This window comes from Watersipora subatra, chromosome 6, assembly GCF_963576615.1.
Source record: "Watersipora subatra chromosome 6, tzWatSuba1.1, whole genome shotgun sequence".
Lineage (NCBI taxonomy): Eukaryota > Metazoa > Bryozoa > Gymnolaemata > Cheilostomatida > Watersiporidae > Watersipora > Watersipora subatra.
Window position 1 is genome coordinate 33,945,885 of NC_088713.1, and position 19,776 is coordinate 33,965,660.

The following is a 19,776-nucleotide window of genomic DNA, read 5'->3' on the forward strand; positions in this document are numbered from 1 at the left end:
GACTAACATGATGGCAATTTACTACCCAGTCTTTGAATTTTCTCAAGCACAAATAACTTACAGCACATCGCTAATAAAGCTTATTTTCAACCATGAGAAAATGACTAATTTTCAAATTTGTGATATCTCAAAAAATGCATGATACAATAAGTCACTTCCAGTGAATAGACAATATCAAAACTTAAATATTAGCTTAAATATGCCCATCCCTATAAATTTATGCAATTATACTATCTATACTTATTGATATGCATGTTCAGACTAAAGTCTTGTCTAATGACTTGAGGAAATTTTTCTCCATTGCATATTCGGGGAGATTCAATGGCAGCCTCTGAGGACTCTCAACCATCTGTATAAACTAGCTTGGCCCTTTTATTACCGGATACAGTTCACAGAACTTGTCAGACCTGCAGAGTAATGGTGGTCAGTTCTGCGGATGAGGTGGTTGATATTCAACACGAGGAGGCAGTGCTCATAGAACACAGGCTGTCAAGGCACAAGCTCATAGAGCACAAGCTGTCAGTCTCCATGACACAATTTTTAAGCATTTTTTCTGTGATCTACTACTCAGTGGCGCTACTACTCTATGTGGCGCCTTGATCGTCATTCATCTTTCAGGTGATTGATTTTTACTAAAACTGACCGGACTTTAGTTTTTAAAATATATCAAAGTTGGAATTTGGCCATTTTTATACTTCTGGAGGTTTTTTATGGTAGTTTTAAAATGTATAGCTAAAACAGTGAAACTCATCAGTAAGTGATTTAGCACTCGTCCATGTTGCACAAGCACCACGACCCGCAACGACATGCTTGAACGGATAATCAACTTGGCAAAATATATGATTGTTAAAAAGAATTTGCAGTTAGATCAACCATGATGTTCAAGTAGCCACAGACAAGCAGAAGAAAACTCGGATGTAAAGACTATTGTGTATAACGAGGAGCGTTTCAACCATTATGATACCAATATATAGATACCAATATATAGATACCAATATATAGATCCCAATATATAGATACCAATATATAGATACCAATATATAGATACCAATGATATGTCGAACATGGATGATACCACAAATCTCTGTGAATGACATCTATGGTGAAAAATCCTGGGCTCAAGGAACCAAACATCAACAAATCCAGTCATATGCTAAAGATGGATAAAGATGTTGTTGTCAGTGTATTATGATGGCTTGCTGAAAGGCAACAAAGACGAAGATGAAAAGACAAAAGGCTATGCATGAAGTTGGAGGCCTATATTACAATATATGCAAACATATGTAAAGTGTCTGTAAGAAAATGCATACTTGGCCAGTGTCTGCCATCTCATAGCCTCAGCTCCCCTGGCAACATTTTTCACCCAGCGTCGGAGGCACAAAAGTCTAAAGATATTGCGTATGTACAGAGTTGAGAGCCGAGATTACAAGGGAGACGACAACAAGTTAGAAATATCCTGTCAGAGGATATGAAGAGTGCACAACTAATCAATCTATAGCCTAGGACTGTCAGGTAGCCTGAGAACCTATGCAGTTGAGTGTGTAGAGAGGAATGGCAGTCAGTTTTCTTCTTCTTCTCCGTCTTCAGGCTCCTCTTCACCATCATCGGGCTACAGAGAAACATTTGAGAGACCAAATGGATGCAGTGGAATATGCAGAAATGATGTGCTTGTTTATTTAAACTTGCTCAAGGTTGTCAAGATTACAGAGCAACTACTTTGTACTGATGTTCAGAAATCTTGTCTCCCAAAATGCTGCTTGAACTATAACAAAGACTCTGAACCAAGCAAAGTTATTCTCTCTCATTAGCTTGCACTACAGAAATGAAACCTCTACGGCTGGAGGTAATATGACATACAAGCAGCAACAACAGGAATATGCAGTAACGACACTCACCTCTTCATCAAGGATTTCTTCATCATCCTCTTCTTCAAAATCCTCGTCATCTTCTTCGTCCTCTTCGAGTTGCCCCGAGACTGGGTCAAGCTCGCTTGAGAGGTAGTATTGCAACGGGTTTGGCCAGATATCATCCTTCATCACCTCTCCGAGCTCGTCGGCACCAGCATCGGTTGTGTCGCTAAACCAGGTGAAGAATGACTCTGAATCGAGGGTGCGTTTCCTGCTTTCTCCATTCGCTTGCTTTGTGAGATCCTTGCCTGCAAATCATCAAACTTACTAGACATGCCACGAGTTTCATAAACTGGACACAACAAAACCACATTTGTGCAAACGTGCTGTCACTAGCTATGTACAACTAAAAGATTAAGATAGTTTTGCCATTGTCAAGAAGCTTGTACAGTGCACCCTTGAGATACGATTATTCTGATATACGATCTTTTCACCTTACGAAGTCAAACATTGTGATATCTTCACCTCGCTATACGAATTTTATTTCACCATACGAATTTGAGAAAAGTTTTGCCCGAGTTAAAATTTGGCCGTCGGTGTGCTCATAACACACGCCGAAATAAAAAAGACACCGAAATATAGTTTGCCGAAAACATTCTTAGAACGTTTAGAAGAGACACGATGATCGACTTCTCTCATGTCCGCATGGAAAATTTCGTGTAAAATACGCAAACGAGAGCAAATATTCATTTGTAGCGTTATTATAGCTTTTACTATAAACTTTCAAGTCAGCATACGTATATAACTACAACTATCTACATTTAATTCGTTATCTATGGAATCTGAGACCGATACAAACGTTACAAAACGAAGAAACAATGATTTCTATGTCAACAAAGTTGGATGTCGTAAATAAGAAGAAGGGACCCGTATTATTAACATTGTCAAGGAATATGATCGCAACCAATCAACATTTGCAATTATTATTAAAACAAGAACTCCATTAAAGCAAGCACAAGAAAGAGCTTCCGACTGAAGATTTGAATGAGCTAGGTCATGCACGCGATCAGCATTCAAAAGGAGCAACCATTTAGTAAAGGCGAGGATGTAGAAGATACAGAAAATCCCACATTCGCAGAAATATTTCAAGTGTTTAATTTACTGATGTGGACTGGTACATTAAAACAATGCATGTATAATATATATTATTCATCTCTTGTGTGGCACGTTTGTCATATTTTATTTGTTTCCTTTTGATTTTATGTTATATTTTCTTGTTTAACCATGTCTTTGCATATGGGCTTGTTATCTTCTACGTGAATACAATTCATCGTATGTATGTAACTCATATAACTAGCTACTCAAGATAGTTGACGCATCCGCACTACTTTCTGAAACTTGCTAAAGCCATGTCCCCCCCATAGGGTATAAATAAGTACAAACTTTGTATGTATGGTTACATTGATTCTTGTGCACATTTCATACAAGACAAACTACTGTACCACATTCTCTGGATCCTTTTACAAGAGCTAGCTAGCAATTTTCTGCATTGCACCATCAATTTTTTTGTAGAAAAAGTAAAAAAATTGGACAGGAATGGACAACTTATTTTAGCCTGCTAAAAAATTCCAATTCATTACGTTTTAAATTTATTTACAAGTGTACAGCACCATAATTAGCATGGATACGTTTTTGCCTCCTCTCTGCTTTACCCGTTACATGTACCAGCTAGAGCCACGTTACTCTAAAGGTATGTACGTCCAGTATAGAAAATATAATTTTATTTTTCTTTTCGGTAGCCATTAAACGGTCAAGTGTGCGAGAGGCCGCTTTCTATAACTGCATCGCTCGGCCTTATTGATTTAGGTTGAAAAAGGTTTCAACCAGATAGGCTAAAGTTGATAGTGAAAGTGAAGATAGGAACTGCTGAAGGATAAAATTTCGTGATAAAAATTTGAAATTAAGTAAAATAGTTCAAAATACATACTAAAACTTAGTTTTAAGTGTAGGCTTAGCAAGCTAAACTTACTTGAAGTGAATTCAAAGTTTATGTTATGCGTACCTTTTGAAGGCAAGAACTCCTTACCGTACGTACTACATTTGGTACACACATTATAATTTTGCGTTTTATTGCAGATCATAACCATTAAAATACACTAAATACAATACAGTTACTGTAGGTAACTATAATTACTAAAGTTAACATACTATTTTGTTGCTAATTGTCAATATGTAAAAATTTTTATAAAAAAAATTGACGATTTTTACCAGGGGGTGTTTGCATTGTATAATTACAATGATCTCTATACCCCGGATATACGCTTTTTTCACCATACAATGCCAACCCTGGAACGAATTAACATCGTATCTCGAGGGTGCACTGTACGTGTCTCTCAAGGCTATACAACCTGCAGAGGATACAAGTCGCTGCGGAGTACTATTATATTAGACATGCGTTTGTTACTAGCTCATATTTGCACTAACTCTTGTTACTCATAATGATCACCAATATATAATAACTAGCTGCGCTACCCGACATTGCCCGGGTAATAAAAAATTATTTGGACAGAAAATTGATTTGTATTTGACATATAACAACATTTCCCATTCTAAATTTCAAACTACATATCATGAGAGAAGTGTGTCCGTGTAGTTGAAATAATTTGAGAGAAAATAAGAACAACTGTTAAAGTTTTTAAACTTTATATATATGTTATTTTATTTATTTTTATCTTGTGTGTATATATATACACACACAAGATATATATATATGTATATATATATATATATATATCTTGTGTATATATACAGTCAAACATGGATAACTCGTCCACGGATAGCTCGAACACATGGTTAATTCGAACATTTCCTTTGGTCCGTTCCCACGTAATGATAAATTGCTATAGATAACTCGAACTCAACACTGTTAATTCGAACTGTTTTTTTGCCCAACAGCTACCGAAACGGTTGTTTTCGCTTTAGAAAATCACTTTATTCAAAGCCATAGAGGTAAACTTCATCTTTTCGTAATTCATAAGCGTCGTTATTACCACCATCGGCAAAATATTTTTGTCAACGACTTTTCTAAAAGTTTGGTGAAATTTGATTTATACTGCGATACGATGAATAGCACAGGCTAGCCGGGTCACGCGCGCAAGAATTTTCGCCACGCACATACAAAACAAAAATCGCATGTTGTTTTGTATGTGCGTGGCGAAAATCCTTGAGTGCGTGACTCGGCTAGCCCGTGATGAATAGTTTTCCGACGTTGATTCCGTGTTGAATCAACGTCGGAATGTTGAATGTTTAAAACGTCTTAAAAAATGTTGTAATTAAAAGTATACGTTGTCTGAGCTACAAAAAACTATTCATCGTTTGACCTAAACACAGAATACGTGTGTACATTCAATAAGTATCTATTAAAAAAGCGTGAGTGATATAAAATGTACCGTGAAACCTCGTAAAACTTCTAATTGAACTGCCTCGGAGTGTTGCTCTTAACGAATCCCAGGTAAAGTAAGGTAATCTGCATAAACTTTAAGAAAAAACGGCAAAATTGATCGTGGGTAAAACCCCAAAAGAAAAAAATGTCTTTTCTTTTGAGCATTTCAACAACGATCAAGTTTTGCCAATGTCAATCTGAAAAACGTCCTGGCAATAACATCACCTCAAACAACAAACCAATCTCAAGTGATAGAAAAATCTATACTTTTTCATGAAAACGTTTTAAACTTTACATTAGAAGCATTTAATTTGAAACAAGCCATTTGTGCTTTTGATCTATATTATAGTTTGTATATGTACATGTATCTACTAATAAATAAGTAAATATATGGACTTGTGACAGCGCTCTGATAACTTAAATGCTCTGATAATTCGAACACTTTTGCTCGGTCCCTTGAAGTTCGAGTTATCCATGTTTGACTGTATATATATACACACAAGATATATATAGCTAATCAATCTTGTGTATATATATATACACAAGATTGATTAGCTCGGTTTAAATCAGCCAAAAAAAAATCCGATTTTCATAGTTGCTTTTATTAGTTTTTGCGTGAAAAACACAATATGTTAAGCTCGATAATAGGGTTGGCTCGATTTAAACCAGGGTTTAAACCAAGTCCTGCAAAAAAACCAGCAGAAAAACCTGTTTTATGGCTTTTTCAATCATACTTTGCGAAAAACATAATATTTCAGCTCCTAGTGGTTCCTGTTTGGTACCAATGCATCTCTATGTAGTTATCAGATGTGGAAGTTTATTTATTTAGCTTTAGAAGTTTATTTAGCCCTTAGTAGTAAGGATTTAGTAGTAAGTTAATTTAGCACATAGTAGTAAGGTGGTGGTAGAGCTCAAGTTGAAACTACATGAAATCCCAACTTAACTATGAATTAATGAATTTCACTCTGAATCGCTTTTATCAAATGATATGATGACTATTTTACCTGTGAAATATGAAACCATGTGAAATACATATACTAATTCCATCATCATCTCTAATAATGAATGAACACTTTCTCAAGTCTGGCCAGTGAGAGAGGATTGCTTATAATTAGAAATTTATAACTGTGATTCGAAAAATCAACGTTAGCGCTAACATTGAGCCATTATTCCTAACATTTGGATTTATCCATTCAAAAGTCAGAAATAGACTGGGCACAGAGAAAGTTGAGAAACCTGTATTTATTTATGGTATGACCAATACCTAAGTACATATTCACTCACATATTGTATCTACTACAATATTACCAATTTTTGCTTCAATTACAGAAATTTGCATCAATTTTAGCAATTGTAGATCATTATGCTCTGTTCTTCACTACCACACAATTAATCACTACGATTAAAATTCCTATTTATACACATAGCTGTATGTAATATATTTGCTTTACGTGATGAGATTTATGCTCCGTATCTCTTCATTCATGTTTGATTAACGGTTCATTCTGAAATTTCCATGTTTTCTCTCCTTTTTTTCCATAACAACTCCCACAGTACCATCTTTAATAGATGATTCCACATACTGTATGTATGTTCAATACTCAATCATGCAGCTGTAGTAAGTGATGTTAATTAAACTTGAAATTGCAAAAACCTTGGTCAAATTATATAAACCTTAAAACCGGTTTAAAACGAAAAAATCCTGGTTTATTCGGGCTTTTCCAACCCTGCAAGACACAAGGAAATACTGAGATTGGAAGAAACAGTCATTGATGCAATGATTTAAGACAATCAGTTCCGACACCGAAGCACTGAAAGGTGAACTATCACAGCTATCACAGATGTGATCAGTAGTAAAGGCAGTACTAATGATGGACTGTCTCGTGCTTAATATCACTGCTCATACTTAATATCACTGCTCCACACGAGTCATACAACATAGTCCATTAAGTTTTATTAAACGCAAAGATGCAGACAAGATCGATCAGTTGTTTTGTTTTAATTACAGATTAATTACTAGCATTTAACAACAGATAATAACAACTGATATTTCTGTATTCTATGAGCATTCGGTGTGTCGGATTATGAAGGCATGTTACTGAATAGGAGGATACAAACTCTACTAAGACAATATAGAGAGTAGAGAGAAGACGAATAAGACACCCACCTTCCTTCCACTGTATACCAGACGCGTTAGCTGAAGGCTCACCCGATTCATTAAGATGGAATTCCTTCTTCAAGAATGCATTCTCAAAGTAGGGGTTCTTGTTGAAATGCTACAATATTGTTTGAGTGACGTACAGCATAAGTTTGAATGAAAGACCATCTCAGCAGCATTTTAACATTTTAGCCTAATAAAGCGAGTGATGGCAGCAATAATAATTGACAAGTAAACCATCTCAGCCATTGAAAAATAAAAGGCAAAATTAGGTGTGACAACCTGCAAAAACATGTACAGTCAAAGAGATAAACGTTCAACACACATAATAATTGTTAAAGTGTAAATTTCTAAAATATGAAGTTATATTTTCGGGAAACACTGCATGTTTTGAAGGGCAAATGAGGAGTGGGATACAAGTGAGGAGTGAGATACTTAATAACAAACTGAGCGATAATAAACTGCAAAGATATAATATTTTAACGAAAAGAAACAATTTTTTACTACTTGCTAGCTATGTGACTATTTACGGTGGCGTACGACTCAGCGTTGCCCGGGTAATAAAAAAGTCTTTGGTCAGAAAATTGATTAGTATTTAACATATAACATTTGCCCTTTTAACTTTCAAACTATACATCACGAGAAAAGTGTTTTGTGTAGTTGAAATAAATTAAGAGAAAAATAAAACTGTGAAGGTTTTCAAACTTTGTCAAGCAACTTAAAAACTTCATATCATGAGGAAAATGTTTTGTGCAAGTCAAATAAATTAAAACAATAAGATAAAACGACTTTAAAAATGTTTAGATGTAAATAGGAAATAAATAGCAGGTGAAAGCTAAATTAAGTCAGTTTTGTTACGATTACAATAAAAGATTATACTGTAATGATACAATTAATACGAATTGAGAAAACAAAATAAATATCTTGAATATGTGGAATTAATAATAACAATTCTTGCATAGAAGTGCGTATAAAAAAAGTTTAGGCCTACTGTTTACCAGAAGCTATCCATCAAAACTTTGAATACGACCATACGAGGACGATATACTTGTCCGCATGAGAAGAATTGGCTTTGACCCAAGGTATAGTAATTGAACCTTACGAAAAATATTTCTTAACAGGGGCATCGCAACGCGTGGGCACATTGCTAAAATAATTACCAAGCTCTTGGAGGATGCGGTATATGAAAACATCTCAGATCAATATGTCGTTCTAGCTCAGTGGTGGAACGTCCGGATAGGAAATTTGTCGACACATTTTTCGTGAGTTCAAATCCATCAGATTGCAGAATTTTAATAGCTATAGCAGGAGGGAAACACTTTGAGAAATATATAGATTGGGTGTAATGCTCTACTGCCAACAAGCATTTATTAAGGATTATGAAGTGTTAAATAAACTATGGAATAAACCAAAGGAAATCAGTCTATATTCTTATAGAACTATTTGCTGTCATATCTGGATGTCATATCTGGATGGACAAACTCGGCAGACTCCCGGAACAATTAATATTGTAAGTTTAAGTTTCACTGTTTTTCACGAAACAAAAGCATTTAGTTTAGAGCTAGCGATTGTCTGATCATCGCTGCAAGGAAAGACAACTTTACAATGCTATAGCTTACCAATGTGACGGAAAAACCAGATTTTATATCTTCAAATTCCTCAACCTCCACTTTCGACAAGTAATGTAAAACCTACAAAATTGATCAAGTACAATGTAAGAATATTGGAACATCGACTAAAGCAGTGAGAGCCTCAAACCTCATTAATACTCAACCGACAAGCCGACAAGAGGTACTTCACAGGACACAGATCATTCATACAATATTCATACAATACAGTGCAAATGATGACCAAATACAAACATTTTCCCAAAGCAACGAAGGTCTACATGCAAAGCACTGCTTAGTACGAGTGAAATCTTAATTCATGGTCAGTAAATAGCACATTCCTCCACGGTTGTCTTCTTTCGACTGGTAATTTTGTGAAGCATGTAAATTCAATCTTTACCCTACACAGTTTCAAGAACTTTGCCAAATACATACAAACATAAAAAGTATAGTTAGTTAACAGTACTCGCAGTCATTAGTTAGTTAACAGTACTCGCAGTCATTAGTTAGTTAACAGTACTCGCAGTCATTAAAATCATAACAAGTTTCCTAAAAGGAAAAGTGTTATATCAAAAGGGCTGTCAGGACTGCCAGAGGAGCCTAAAAGACGAATAAAGTCAAAGATGGGGTAAACACCTCTTCATCTTGTTCTGTCAGTAGGGTTGAAAGCTGAGGGTGATTAACAAAGACGTTCAGCCAAAAGTCAGGAATCTGTGATATGAGTTCGTTTCTAGTAGAGAAATGTGGAAGCCTCAGCTTGTTGTATTTCTGTTCAACCTGCAAGAGTTGTAAGAGAATGAATAAGCCTGAGAACCATGTTTTAAGTACCCCATGAAGTCATGAAAAGACTAACAAATGCAACCATCTTACAATAATTCTAGGGAACCATTCCCCTGCTAAGAGAACACTGTGAATTTAAATTTTGAACATTTCATGCCGAGATAGACAAACATCTACGTCAATGTTGATCAGGTATTATGAAATAGAATGCAATGGTTGTTAGTCACTTGAGTAAGTTTGTGTGGTATATAACATCAAAATTAAGTTCCTACTGAAGATACACATGTTACATTGTAGCTTGCAACATGATGAATTTGAATAGAACAGCGCATTAAAAAAAGTAACTTCAGACTCATGGCAAAAATCTGCCTTACAAATTAATGCGCAGCAGGGTGCACCCTTTGCCTTTCATCACATTTAGTGACCCACTAGTAGTACACCCGAGGAAAATGTCTTAAGAATGATTTTTACATGGTACGATCCAGCCTGGTACACCCCTAGGTACACCCCTAGGTGATAAACGAAAAAATGGCGCACGCTTTAAAACTTGAATGCACTAGATCTTTGCAGTGATGCAAGATTAGAGACAAAGTTCTTGAGGTAAAGGTAACTATGCTAATTAATGTGGTACAGATACACCGCATACCAAGAACACCCACTCATGCCTACAGACATGCCTACTCAATTCCTACAGACATTGCCTACTCAATTCCTACAGACATGCCTACTTAATTCCTACAGACATGCCTACTCAATTCAAGAGATTACAATTCGCAGTAACCTTTTAATTGTGCTATTATACTGCTATATCCATGAAGACTTGAAGAGGCCTCAAAGGCAAACATTAAATGTAGAAGTTGGTCTTGAAGAAATCTTGATCTGTACATGAAATAACAAGGTGCTGCATTGGTTTGCTGCATTGGTTTGCTGCATTGGTTTGCTGCATTGGTTTGCACCTAGTTATCCATGCTAGCTTGCTGTTGCTAAAATAGCTTCCTTCATACTTGTTACCAAAACATAGGTATATTATGCCAATGGTTTAACAGTGTTAAAGGTTGACTTGCAACAAAATTCACAAATTTACACAAATAAGGTTGTTATAAGCCAGTCAAAAGAAATCACATTATTTGGAGATTTTGTTGGGTTTGAATCAAGTCAATTCAAACATTTTTTTGAACATTATTTAAAGGTTGACTTGCAATAAAATTCACATTACAGTTATTTGGTATCAAAAGATTCACCATGTCTTACTCTGTTGTGCTGTAAGGGCCAAATATGCGGAAATGTGATTACAAGCTCTTAAAAGCTCAAAAACGAAAAGCCGCCGTACATTGGAATCTCCTTATTTCGATGACGTAGCAATGAAATTTAGTTATTGTCTTGTCACGTGATGTTCTAACGTGAATTGAAAGGCCAATACAAAGCTCAATATAAAACTTATCGTAGTACTAGTTTATGACAAACACTTCGGGTTTTACAGAAGACCCCTATCAAATATAGATGCTCACTACTTTACATTTTTGTTTCGGTTTGGTCTAATCGTCAAGTCGTAATCTGATCATGTGACCAAATACTTCGCAAATAATTTTTGCAGCATTTTTCGATTATTACAGGTGACCAACAGGCTCGCCATGATTATCAGACAATGATATGTACTCCTTCGAGCTAAGGTTAAAAAGTTTAACGATTTTTTACGGTAAGTTATAAGATATCAGGGCTAAAAGTGACAGCATTATGATGACGATAAAACAGACACGTAAGAACAATAGACATGGTTTTATTGAATGCGTGAAGTACATTTGTGAAAATATTTCGACGAATAAGGTTGTAAGAAAGTGTAAACAGAAACTATCTCTCACAACTACATCACATTTGAGCCGTTTTGGAAAGGGAATCCACACTACGGCGGTCTTGTGTGGCTGCGATTTTCTTTTCGTTTGTGAGCTTTTAAGAGCTTGTAATCACCTTTCCACATATTTTGTACCTTCAACACAACAGAGTAAGACATGGTGAATAGTTTCATATCAAATAATGGTAATGTGAGTTTTGTTGCAAGTCAACCTTTAATAAGTATACTTACAAGTAAGATCATTAAGTCACCTAGTTTACCCTCTACATGGGGACATCGGCATGATGTCCCCATGCAGAGGGCAATCAATTATTAAAAATGCGAACAAAGCTAGTGTACTTGAAAAGTGAAAAGCGCAATAATCATTTGGATAAGAACATATATCAAATCTGAAACGATATTCCATAACCTCAACTGTAAATCGTTTTTTTCCGACCTATAATCACAATAAGATTTAAAATCTAATATAGATCATTAAAGAACTGTTTACAAGCAAATGGCAAGTCTTTGGCAGCTGTATCTTGCTATGTATCCTTCATTTTCTGTGACGTCATTTAATCATTGTCGGCCATCTTTATAAGACAATTTTATCGTTAAAAACATGAAGCTTTCAGCAAGATAGCATTTCAGCTATCTTGCTGTTTATACTGTTAACATATTGGATCATCTCAAACTTTCTCAGTTCTGCATTTGTGTTACAGGCTTTAAAATCCTGCATAAACCATGCCTAGAATATTTGTTTGTTTCCTTCCAGACATATTACAAACATTGCTTTATGATCCAACATACCGTCACATGTTTCAGTTCGGTTATCAACTACAGCCGATAAGCATACAGTCAAACCTTCAAATACCTTCAAAGATGCTAATCTGAAAATTTTGCAAAATACATTATGGAGCAGGCAACTTCAATGTAAACAGGAGCAACGCGAATGATAGGTATAACCTCTCATTGTCTGACGCAAATGCACATAGGCAGAAATGAAAGTCGAAAACTAACACATGTCACAAGTTGTGTTGTGAAAGCACTAATTAAAGTACTATGGTTATGTGACTGACGATCACTGAGCAAACTAACACAGCCAATGTTGCAGACAAAAAACTATTACGATGTTAATTTATTTTCTCTTATAATTATAGTCAGCTTAACCCTTTGACCAGGTATAAGTTCCCCCAAAAACAACCGAAACTCATGTAATTTATTTTCGAAAATTCAATAAAATCGATATTTGATGAACATGCATAGCTCAAATCTTAAATTTATTTGTATGAACAAAATTTTTTGTACATATACATTCATTCACATATCTACTACTCAAAAAAAAATTACAACCAAGTGCAATTGTCCCTGTATGAAATGCTTGGAAGCATTTTTTCGGTAGAGTCAAACGCTATAACGTAGCCGTGCGAGCCACCATAACGATTGTTTTCTCTGCATATTCCAAGTATATTAAAAGTCCAAAAAGTTTACATCACTACTATCATTTGAATTATTTTTATTCTGATCAGACAAAAAATCACTAATGATCGCAGGATAAAATAATCTTTTATTTTACCATTTTGAAAGTCGAGCCGATGTTGACTGGTTTTTCCAACTTTTAATCTTTTCCAATGAATCGCGATTTGTTTAGCTTTTAGCACAAAGCAACGCCTTTCAGATAATCGTTTCCTATTGTAAATCATTGACCGATATCTTGTTGATGATATTTAAAGCTTACTAGTGTTCATATCCTTTGTTCAACGTTACTAGGCGACAGCTTTATAAACGTCTACCGAAATAGACATAAATGTCGTTTCCCCACGCAACCGGTAAACGACATTCTGGTCGTTTCCCCTGCCAAAGGGTTAATAGTCATCACAAAAACTAATCTACCACAAAAATGATGCCTGCCTTTACATTGCATTCAATTGTTCAGGAGTGCATCGGTAAAGAGTACAAGTCTTTGGCAGCTGTATCTTGCTATGTATCCTTCATTTTCCGTGACGTCATTTTATCATTGTCGGCCATCTTTATAAGACAATTTTATCGTTAAAAACATGAAGCTTTTGCAATGAACTTTTGAAAACGATGCTTTTGTTTACAAATTTTTTATTATAGCATTAAAACAACACTGAAAAATACTATTAAAAAACGACTGTTTTCTACAAATATCGCAGTTTTTTCGTGAATGAGCGCATGTACAAACAGCTTGATGACGTCAAAACAAACGATGGATTTTCATCACTAATTTTTATAGTTTTTTACCACACTTGCTTAAATACAAAATACTACACTTTTACCAGCTCTAAAAATATTAGATGAACCAATCTGTTATAAAATTTGCTCTATAGGCACGCATGAGATGCAGCACAGGCAACAGTTAAACTGTAATCAGGAACAAATAAGCAGACTGTCTAATTAAGCATAGACCAAAGGACGCAAACCCGAAAGTAATTATCAAAATATGAAAAGTTATTATTGTAGCGGTTGTGAAATGATCATATCGCTTCAGTCACTGATGACTCACATGCTGCTATGCTACAAAATAATACTTCAGCCAGTGTAGCCTGAAACACAAGCTACGAATGCAAATTGAAAAAGCTCATTGTGTTGACATTGCTTAAAACGTTGGGCAAATGTTCATAACAAGCATACAAAAATGTGGTATGATCATATCTGTACAGATCATTATATTCCACCATTAAAATGCTTAGAATTTATCATTTATCCTACATAACCATTCGGTTTACATACTTGAAAGGATGTAAGGACAAAATAAGGATTAATATAAACATGGCTATTGGCTAAATTGCCAATGAGTAATAATGCTGTAAATAAGAATTTTAGTTTTTCAACAAAAGTGTCCAGTTTATTGTAGACCATTGTAGATGTATTGTATACTTGACAACATTAGTCGTGGAGTGAGCAGTGAAACTTGCATTTAATGTGTTAAATGTGACAAAAGCATACACAAACAATTGGATTTAGATATTTGCTGTTTACCTCGTTTTTTTGCATTGCTGATGTGTGTTGATTTCAGGTGTGATACTTACTTTTAGTATTTCTTCGCTGGCCTGCTCATTTAGTCTGTCTATTTCATTTTGTACATCATCTATTTTTTCTATTGCCTCCTGTTCAGCTAGGTCTGCTATAACCAACAAATAGACATGACCAACAAAATGAAGACCATCCCAAAATTAGCTTTGAAACAATCAAAACTTTTATACAGTCAAACATGGATAACTCGTCCACGGATAGCTCGAACACATGGTTAATTCAAACGGTTTCTTTGGTCCGTTCCCACGTAATGATAAATTGCTATAGATAACTCGAACTCAACACTGTTAATTCGAACTGTTTTTTTGCCCAACGGTTGTTATCGCTTTAGAAAATCACTTTATTCAAAGCCATAGAGGTAAACCTCATCTTTTCGTAATTCATAAGCGTTGTTATTACCACCATCGGCAAAATAATTTTGTCAACGACTTTTCTAAAGGTTTGGTCAAATTTGATTTATACTTCTATACGATTAATAGCACGGGCTTGCCGGCTCATGCGCGCAAGGATTTTCGCCACGCACATACAAAACAAAAACAGCATGTTGTTTTGTATGTGCGTGGCGAAAATCCTTGAGTGCGTGACCCGGCTAGCCCGTGACGAATAGTTTTCCGACGTTGATTCCGTGTTGAATCAACGTCGGAATGTTGAATGTTTAAAACGTCTTAAAAATTGTTTTTATTAAACATATACATTGTCTTAGCTAAAAAAAACTATTCATCGTTTGACCTAAACACAGAATACGTGTGTACATTCAATAAGTATCCATTCAAAAAGCGTGAGTGATATACAATGTACCGTTAAACCTCGTAAAACTTTTAATTGAACTGCCTCGGAGTGTTGCTCTTAACGAATCTCAGGTAAAGTAAGATAATCTTTGCATAAACTTCAAGAAAAAACGGCAAAATTGATCGTGGGTAAAACGCTCAAAAGAAAAAGATGTCTTTTCTTTTGAGCATTTCAACAACGATCAAGTTTTTCCAATGTCAGTCTAAAAAAACGTCCTGGCAATAACATCACCTCAAACAACAAACCAATCTCAAGTGATAGAAAAATCTCTATACTTTTTGATAAAAACGTTTTAAACTTTACATTAGAAGCATTTAATTTGAAACAAGCCATTTGTGCTTTTGATTTATATTATAGTTTGCATATGTACATGTATCTACTAATAAATAAGTAAATACATGGACTTGTGACAGTGCTCTGATAACTTGAACGCTCTGATAATTCGAACACTTTTGCTCGGTCCCGTGAAGTTCGAGTTATCCATGTTTGACTGTATATTTATTTAATGGGTGATTTAGTAGGCAACGAAAACAGACATTGTAAACTGAATAGTGAACTGAACAAGCAATAACTGTCAACTCTTTCACCATGGAGCTTTTGCTCGTTCTGGCAGAATTAATTCATACTGAAAAATCTCCGCTGATATACATTTGGTATTTTTGCTGTAAAAGCTAGAGTTTGTGTCATATAGCCTTAACTCATTCGCACCCGACGAGTATTTATTACGTTGCTAGGCACCCAAGGCCAATTATCACGACTCTGAACTTTACCTACTCCTTGTATCGTTATTTTTAAATTATAAAAGTCGAGCTTTGATTACTCAAAAAAAACTTTTCTGGTCAATCAGTAAAATCTGCAAATATGCCTCATTGATATCTCTGGCAAAAAGTTATAACTAAAATACTAGACCCATATCGAGGCCTACCTGAACAGTAAATCATCGTTGCGACTTTTATCGTTCACGATCAATTTCAGATTCAGAAGTGGAAAGACAGCGAAAAACTGCATAAATCAACTTAAAACATTAGTTTTAATGTTTTAAAGTTTTCATTAATTTCAGGTTTGCCAATTTTAATCGCCATGCTCGAATAAAAATGCACTTTGTAGGCAGTTAGCCGGAATTAGTCTGAAGTTATCATTCACTTTCGATAGGATCATATTGATTCTTAGAGCTGTCTGATGAAGTCTGAAAAGTCAAGAACAGAGTTATTCAACATATTTTTATTATTTGAAACATGTTTATGACAGTTTATCTGAGTTATATTGGCATGTAGATTAGCTATGTTTTGGTTTGGAGGATGCGTGATTTTCATGTTCATGACTAACTGTATAAACTTCGTATATTTTGCAACTTTTATGGTGCAAGTCTAACTTTGTTTTAGCAAATAACAATTTTTTTCAAAATCGGAAATTTTCTGAAACTACCTTCTTTGAGACACAGATCTACATGAAAGGGATATGAGTTATATATATAAATATAATATCATTTAAAAAAGGAGACTTGGCTGGTTATTGTGAAACTTGAATGAGTAAATAATTTCAGTCTGTCTTTTGTAGTAGCAATTTGAATTATGACAACTTTCTGAAAAATGAGCGGTATTTGTGGCTAATCGCCTGGAAATAAGTCGGGTGCGAATGATGTAATATAACATGTTTGGAATCAGCAGACAATCGGCAGCAGAAAAGCCACAAAATGTGGCATTTGCCAAACAGAAGCCACATTCAGTTTTTAGTAGTAAAACTGGCTGCAAAAGAAAAATGCTATCATTTCTGCAGCTTATACAAAATGCAAACCTTCATTCTCTAATATAAAATATAATTATCAAAAATATTTGAGGCCAAACGTTACAGAATTTCGCTAGCAGAAATATATATATAGGTCGCTGTTTACGATTTTTTTTGTTATTCACCCCAAATAAAATATTTTGGAAAACGTGATATTATGCTGAGAATTCCGGAGTAAGAATAAAACTAAATGGTTTGCTTTTTTGACAAAATGATAACCCAACATTCTTAATTTATTGTAGCAAAATTTTGGGTGAATTTATCAACTCTGTGATCCATGCTTTTGTGTAAGTACTAAAGCAAGTCGTTATAAAAGCTTTCCGGCAGAATGAAGAGGAAATACCACCACAATTAAGGTTTTCCATAGCGAAAAAGTTTAATTTCTGATTACAATTTCTGATCTAATTGGTTGATTACAACCACGGCACCAATTGGCATTTTTATTACATTTTTAGATTTCTTCCTAAAAATCTAGTTATTGTTCATTTTAAAAAATGTGATGCTTGGCATTACTGCTCGATACTAAGGCTAACTTCACAGTGTAAAGCACCGCCCAGCATTGCACATACTTCAACAAACCATAGGTATTAAACTGGCTAAGAGACTAAGTCCTTGTTGCAAGAAAGTCTTAAAAATGTTTTAACCATGTTTCCAGCATTCTATAGCTAAACATCTTAATAACTTCTTACTGAGACACCAAAACTTTATTGCTGAAGTTCTTCCTCCTAATGCAATGTCTATTATATCAGGTATAACAGACAAATGTGATAGACCGAGGTACAATAGACTAGATAAAAAGGTCTACACTTTCAGAAGGTATCTTAACATGATTTAAAAAAACCAAAAAAAATAAAAGGTTATTTATTACATCTTGGCTAAATCATTAAAAACAATTCCACTCAAGCTTCGAGGAAGATAGGAATGTAAAAGCTGTTTGAAAAGCGGCGGAGACCAGTTTTACTACATTATCGAATATTGATGAAAACGTGTATGACCATCTATGTAGAGTTTTTAGTCTTTGATGATGAAAGACCAAATGCAGCTGCGACCAAGTAGAAGTAGGCAAAGCATGAAGTAGGCAAAGCAGATAAAGATTCAATATTCAATAGATATAAAGCAAAATTGATGACATTGATACTTATAAGCAACAATGTTTTTTGTATATGCGGTCCATGTGTGTTGAACGGATAGTGTAATGTGTATCCATAATAGGTTTCAGTTCTTCCAGCTGCGCAATATGCTTCTCCTATGCAATATATTTCTGATGTGTATATATGTGTATATTGTGTAGCATTGTAAGAATTTAAAGAGTGAGAACTGGCTCGCGCAAATGTTTAGCCTTGATAGTACTTTGAGAAAAACTAGTCTCAAATCTTGGTTGCTACAAATTCCCCCAAAAAATACATTTAGCACATGGTATCCGCTTATATTTGGCAATGTCATAAAACCTCCGGAACCAGTGAGAGACATTTTAGTGTGTAATGAACCCTGGTTATTCTTGGCCAAAAACCGCGGGCTGGCATACTTCCAGAGATAAAATGGGTATTAACCATTATGTAACTTGGTTGGCTTATTTTATATGAGGTATCCAGATACATTAATAGGTTGCTCATCCATTAGTACGTTGTGTTTGGCCGATAGAATTGACATATGTTAGTATTTTTTAATATTCGTGCGGAAGACCGCGAAAAGTGGGTCTACCCTGTTGTTTTCGTTGGCTAGCCCGTGACTAATAGATGTTGTTTTCTTGGTTATTTGATTTTTGTTCATAACTACGGGGTGCTTGAATTTTACTATTCACTTGTAACCTAATCATTACATGCGTTATGATTGTCTTTATAGCTAATATGCATGTATACACATATGATTTCTGGCTATATTATCTTTAAACTATCTGATATTTGTACACACAGCAATCAACTACAACGAATGCAGGTAATAAACGTGAATGACATCTCTTTTTGTCCATGAGATGATGGCAAATGATCCTTTTTTGAAGTTAAATGTTATAACATCACCAATAAAACTAATAATCGACGAAATAGATCATAAAATAGGACCACATTAGATTGCACTAATCAGTGGCAATTTTTGCATGACGTGAGAGCATCCATGGCGGACAAATGAATGAATCATCCTGCTAAAATTAACATAACGCAGTTTATTGTTACAATGGCTTATAAGTGTACCACAGATAGATAAACATTAACAAATGATCAAAACAAGTACAAAACTACCATATAACTAATTGACTCATTCATATAATACCAACCAGCTTCAGTATTTTCCGTTCGCGGTACTTTAGCTTGTGTTGCCATTTTTCAACCGTGCACGAGTTAAAGAAGAAAGAATATAGGTTAAACTATAAAGATGAACTCCTAAACAATTCAAAAACAATCGGTTGACAAACATAAAAAATTATCACAATTTAAATTTATTAATTAATTTTTAAATTTAAATGTATCAAAATATATGTAATAAAA

The 19,776-nt window shown here is 34.8% G+C and overlaps 1 protein-coding gene across 1 annotated transcript; it reads right to left on the reverse strand.

Moving 5' to 3' along the window:
- Positions 1–1,164: 1,164 nt before the first annotated feature.
- Positions 1,165–19,650, reverse strand: LOC137398933 (protein SET-like). Its single transcript, XM_068085094.1, has 7 exons — positions 19,566–19,650; positions 14,716–14,810; positions 9,691–9,831; positions 9,067–9,138; positions 7,457–7,565; positions 1,896–2,155; positions 1,165–1,609 (listed from the first exon to the last, which is right to left on the reverse strand). The coding sequence occupies exons 1-7, from the start codon at positions 19,609–19,611 to the stop codon at positions 1,559–1,561; spliced, it is 774 nt and encodes a 257-aa protein (XP_067941195.1). The 5' UTR covers positions 19,612–19,650; the 3' UTR covers positions 1,165–1,558.
- Positions 19,651–19,776: the final 126 nt, after the last annotated feature.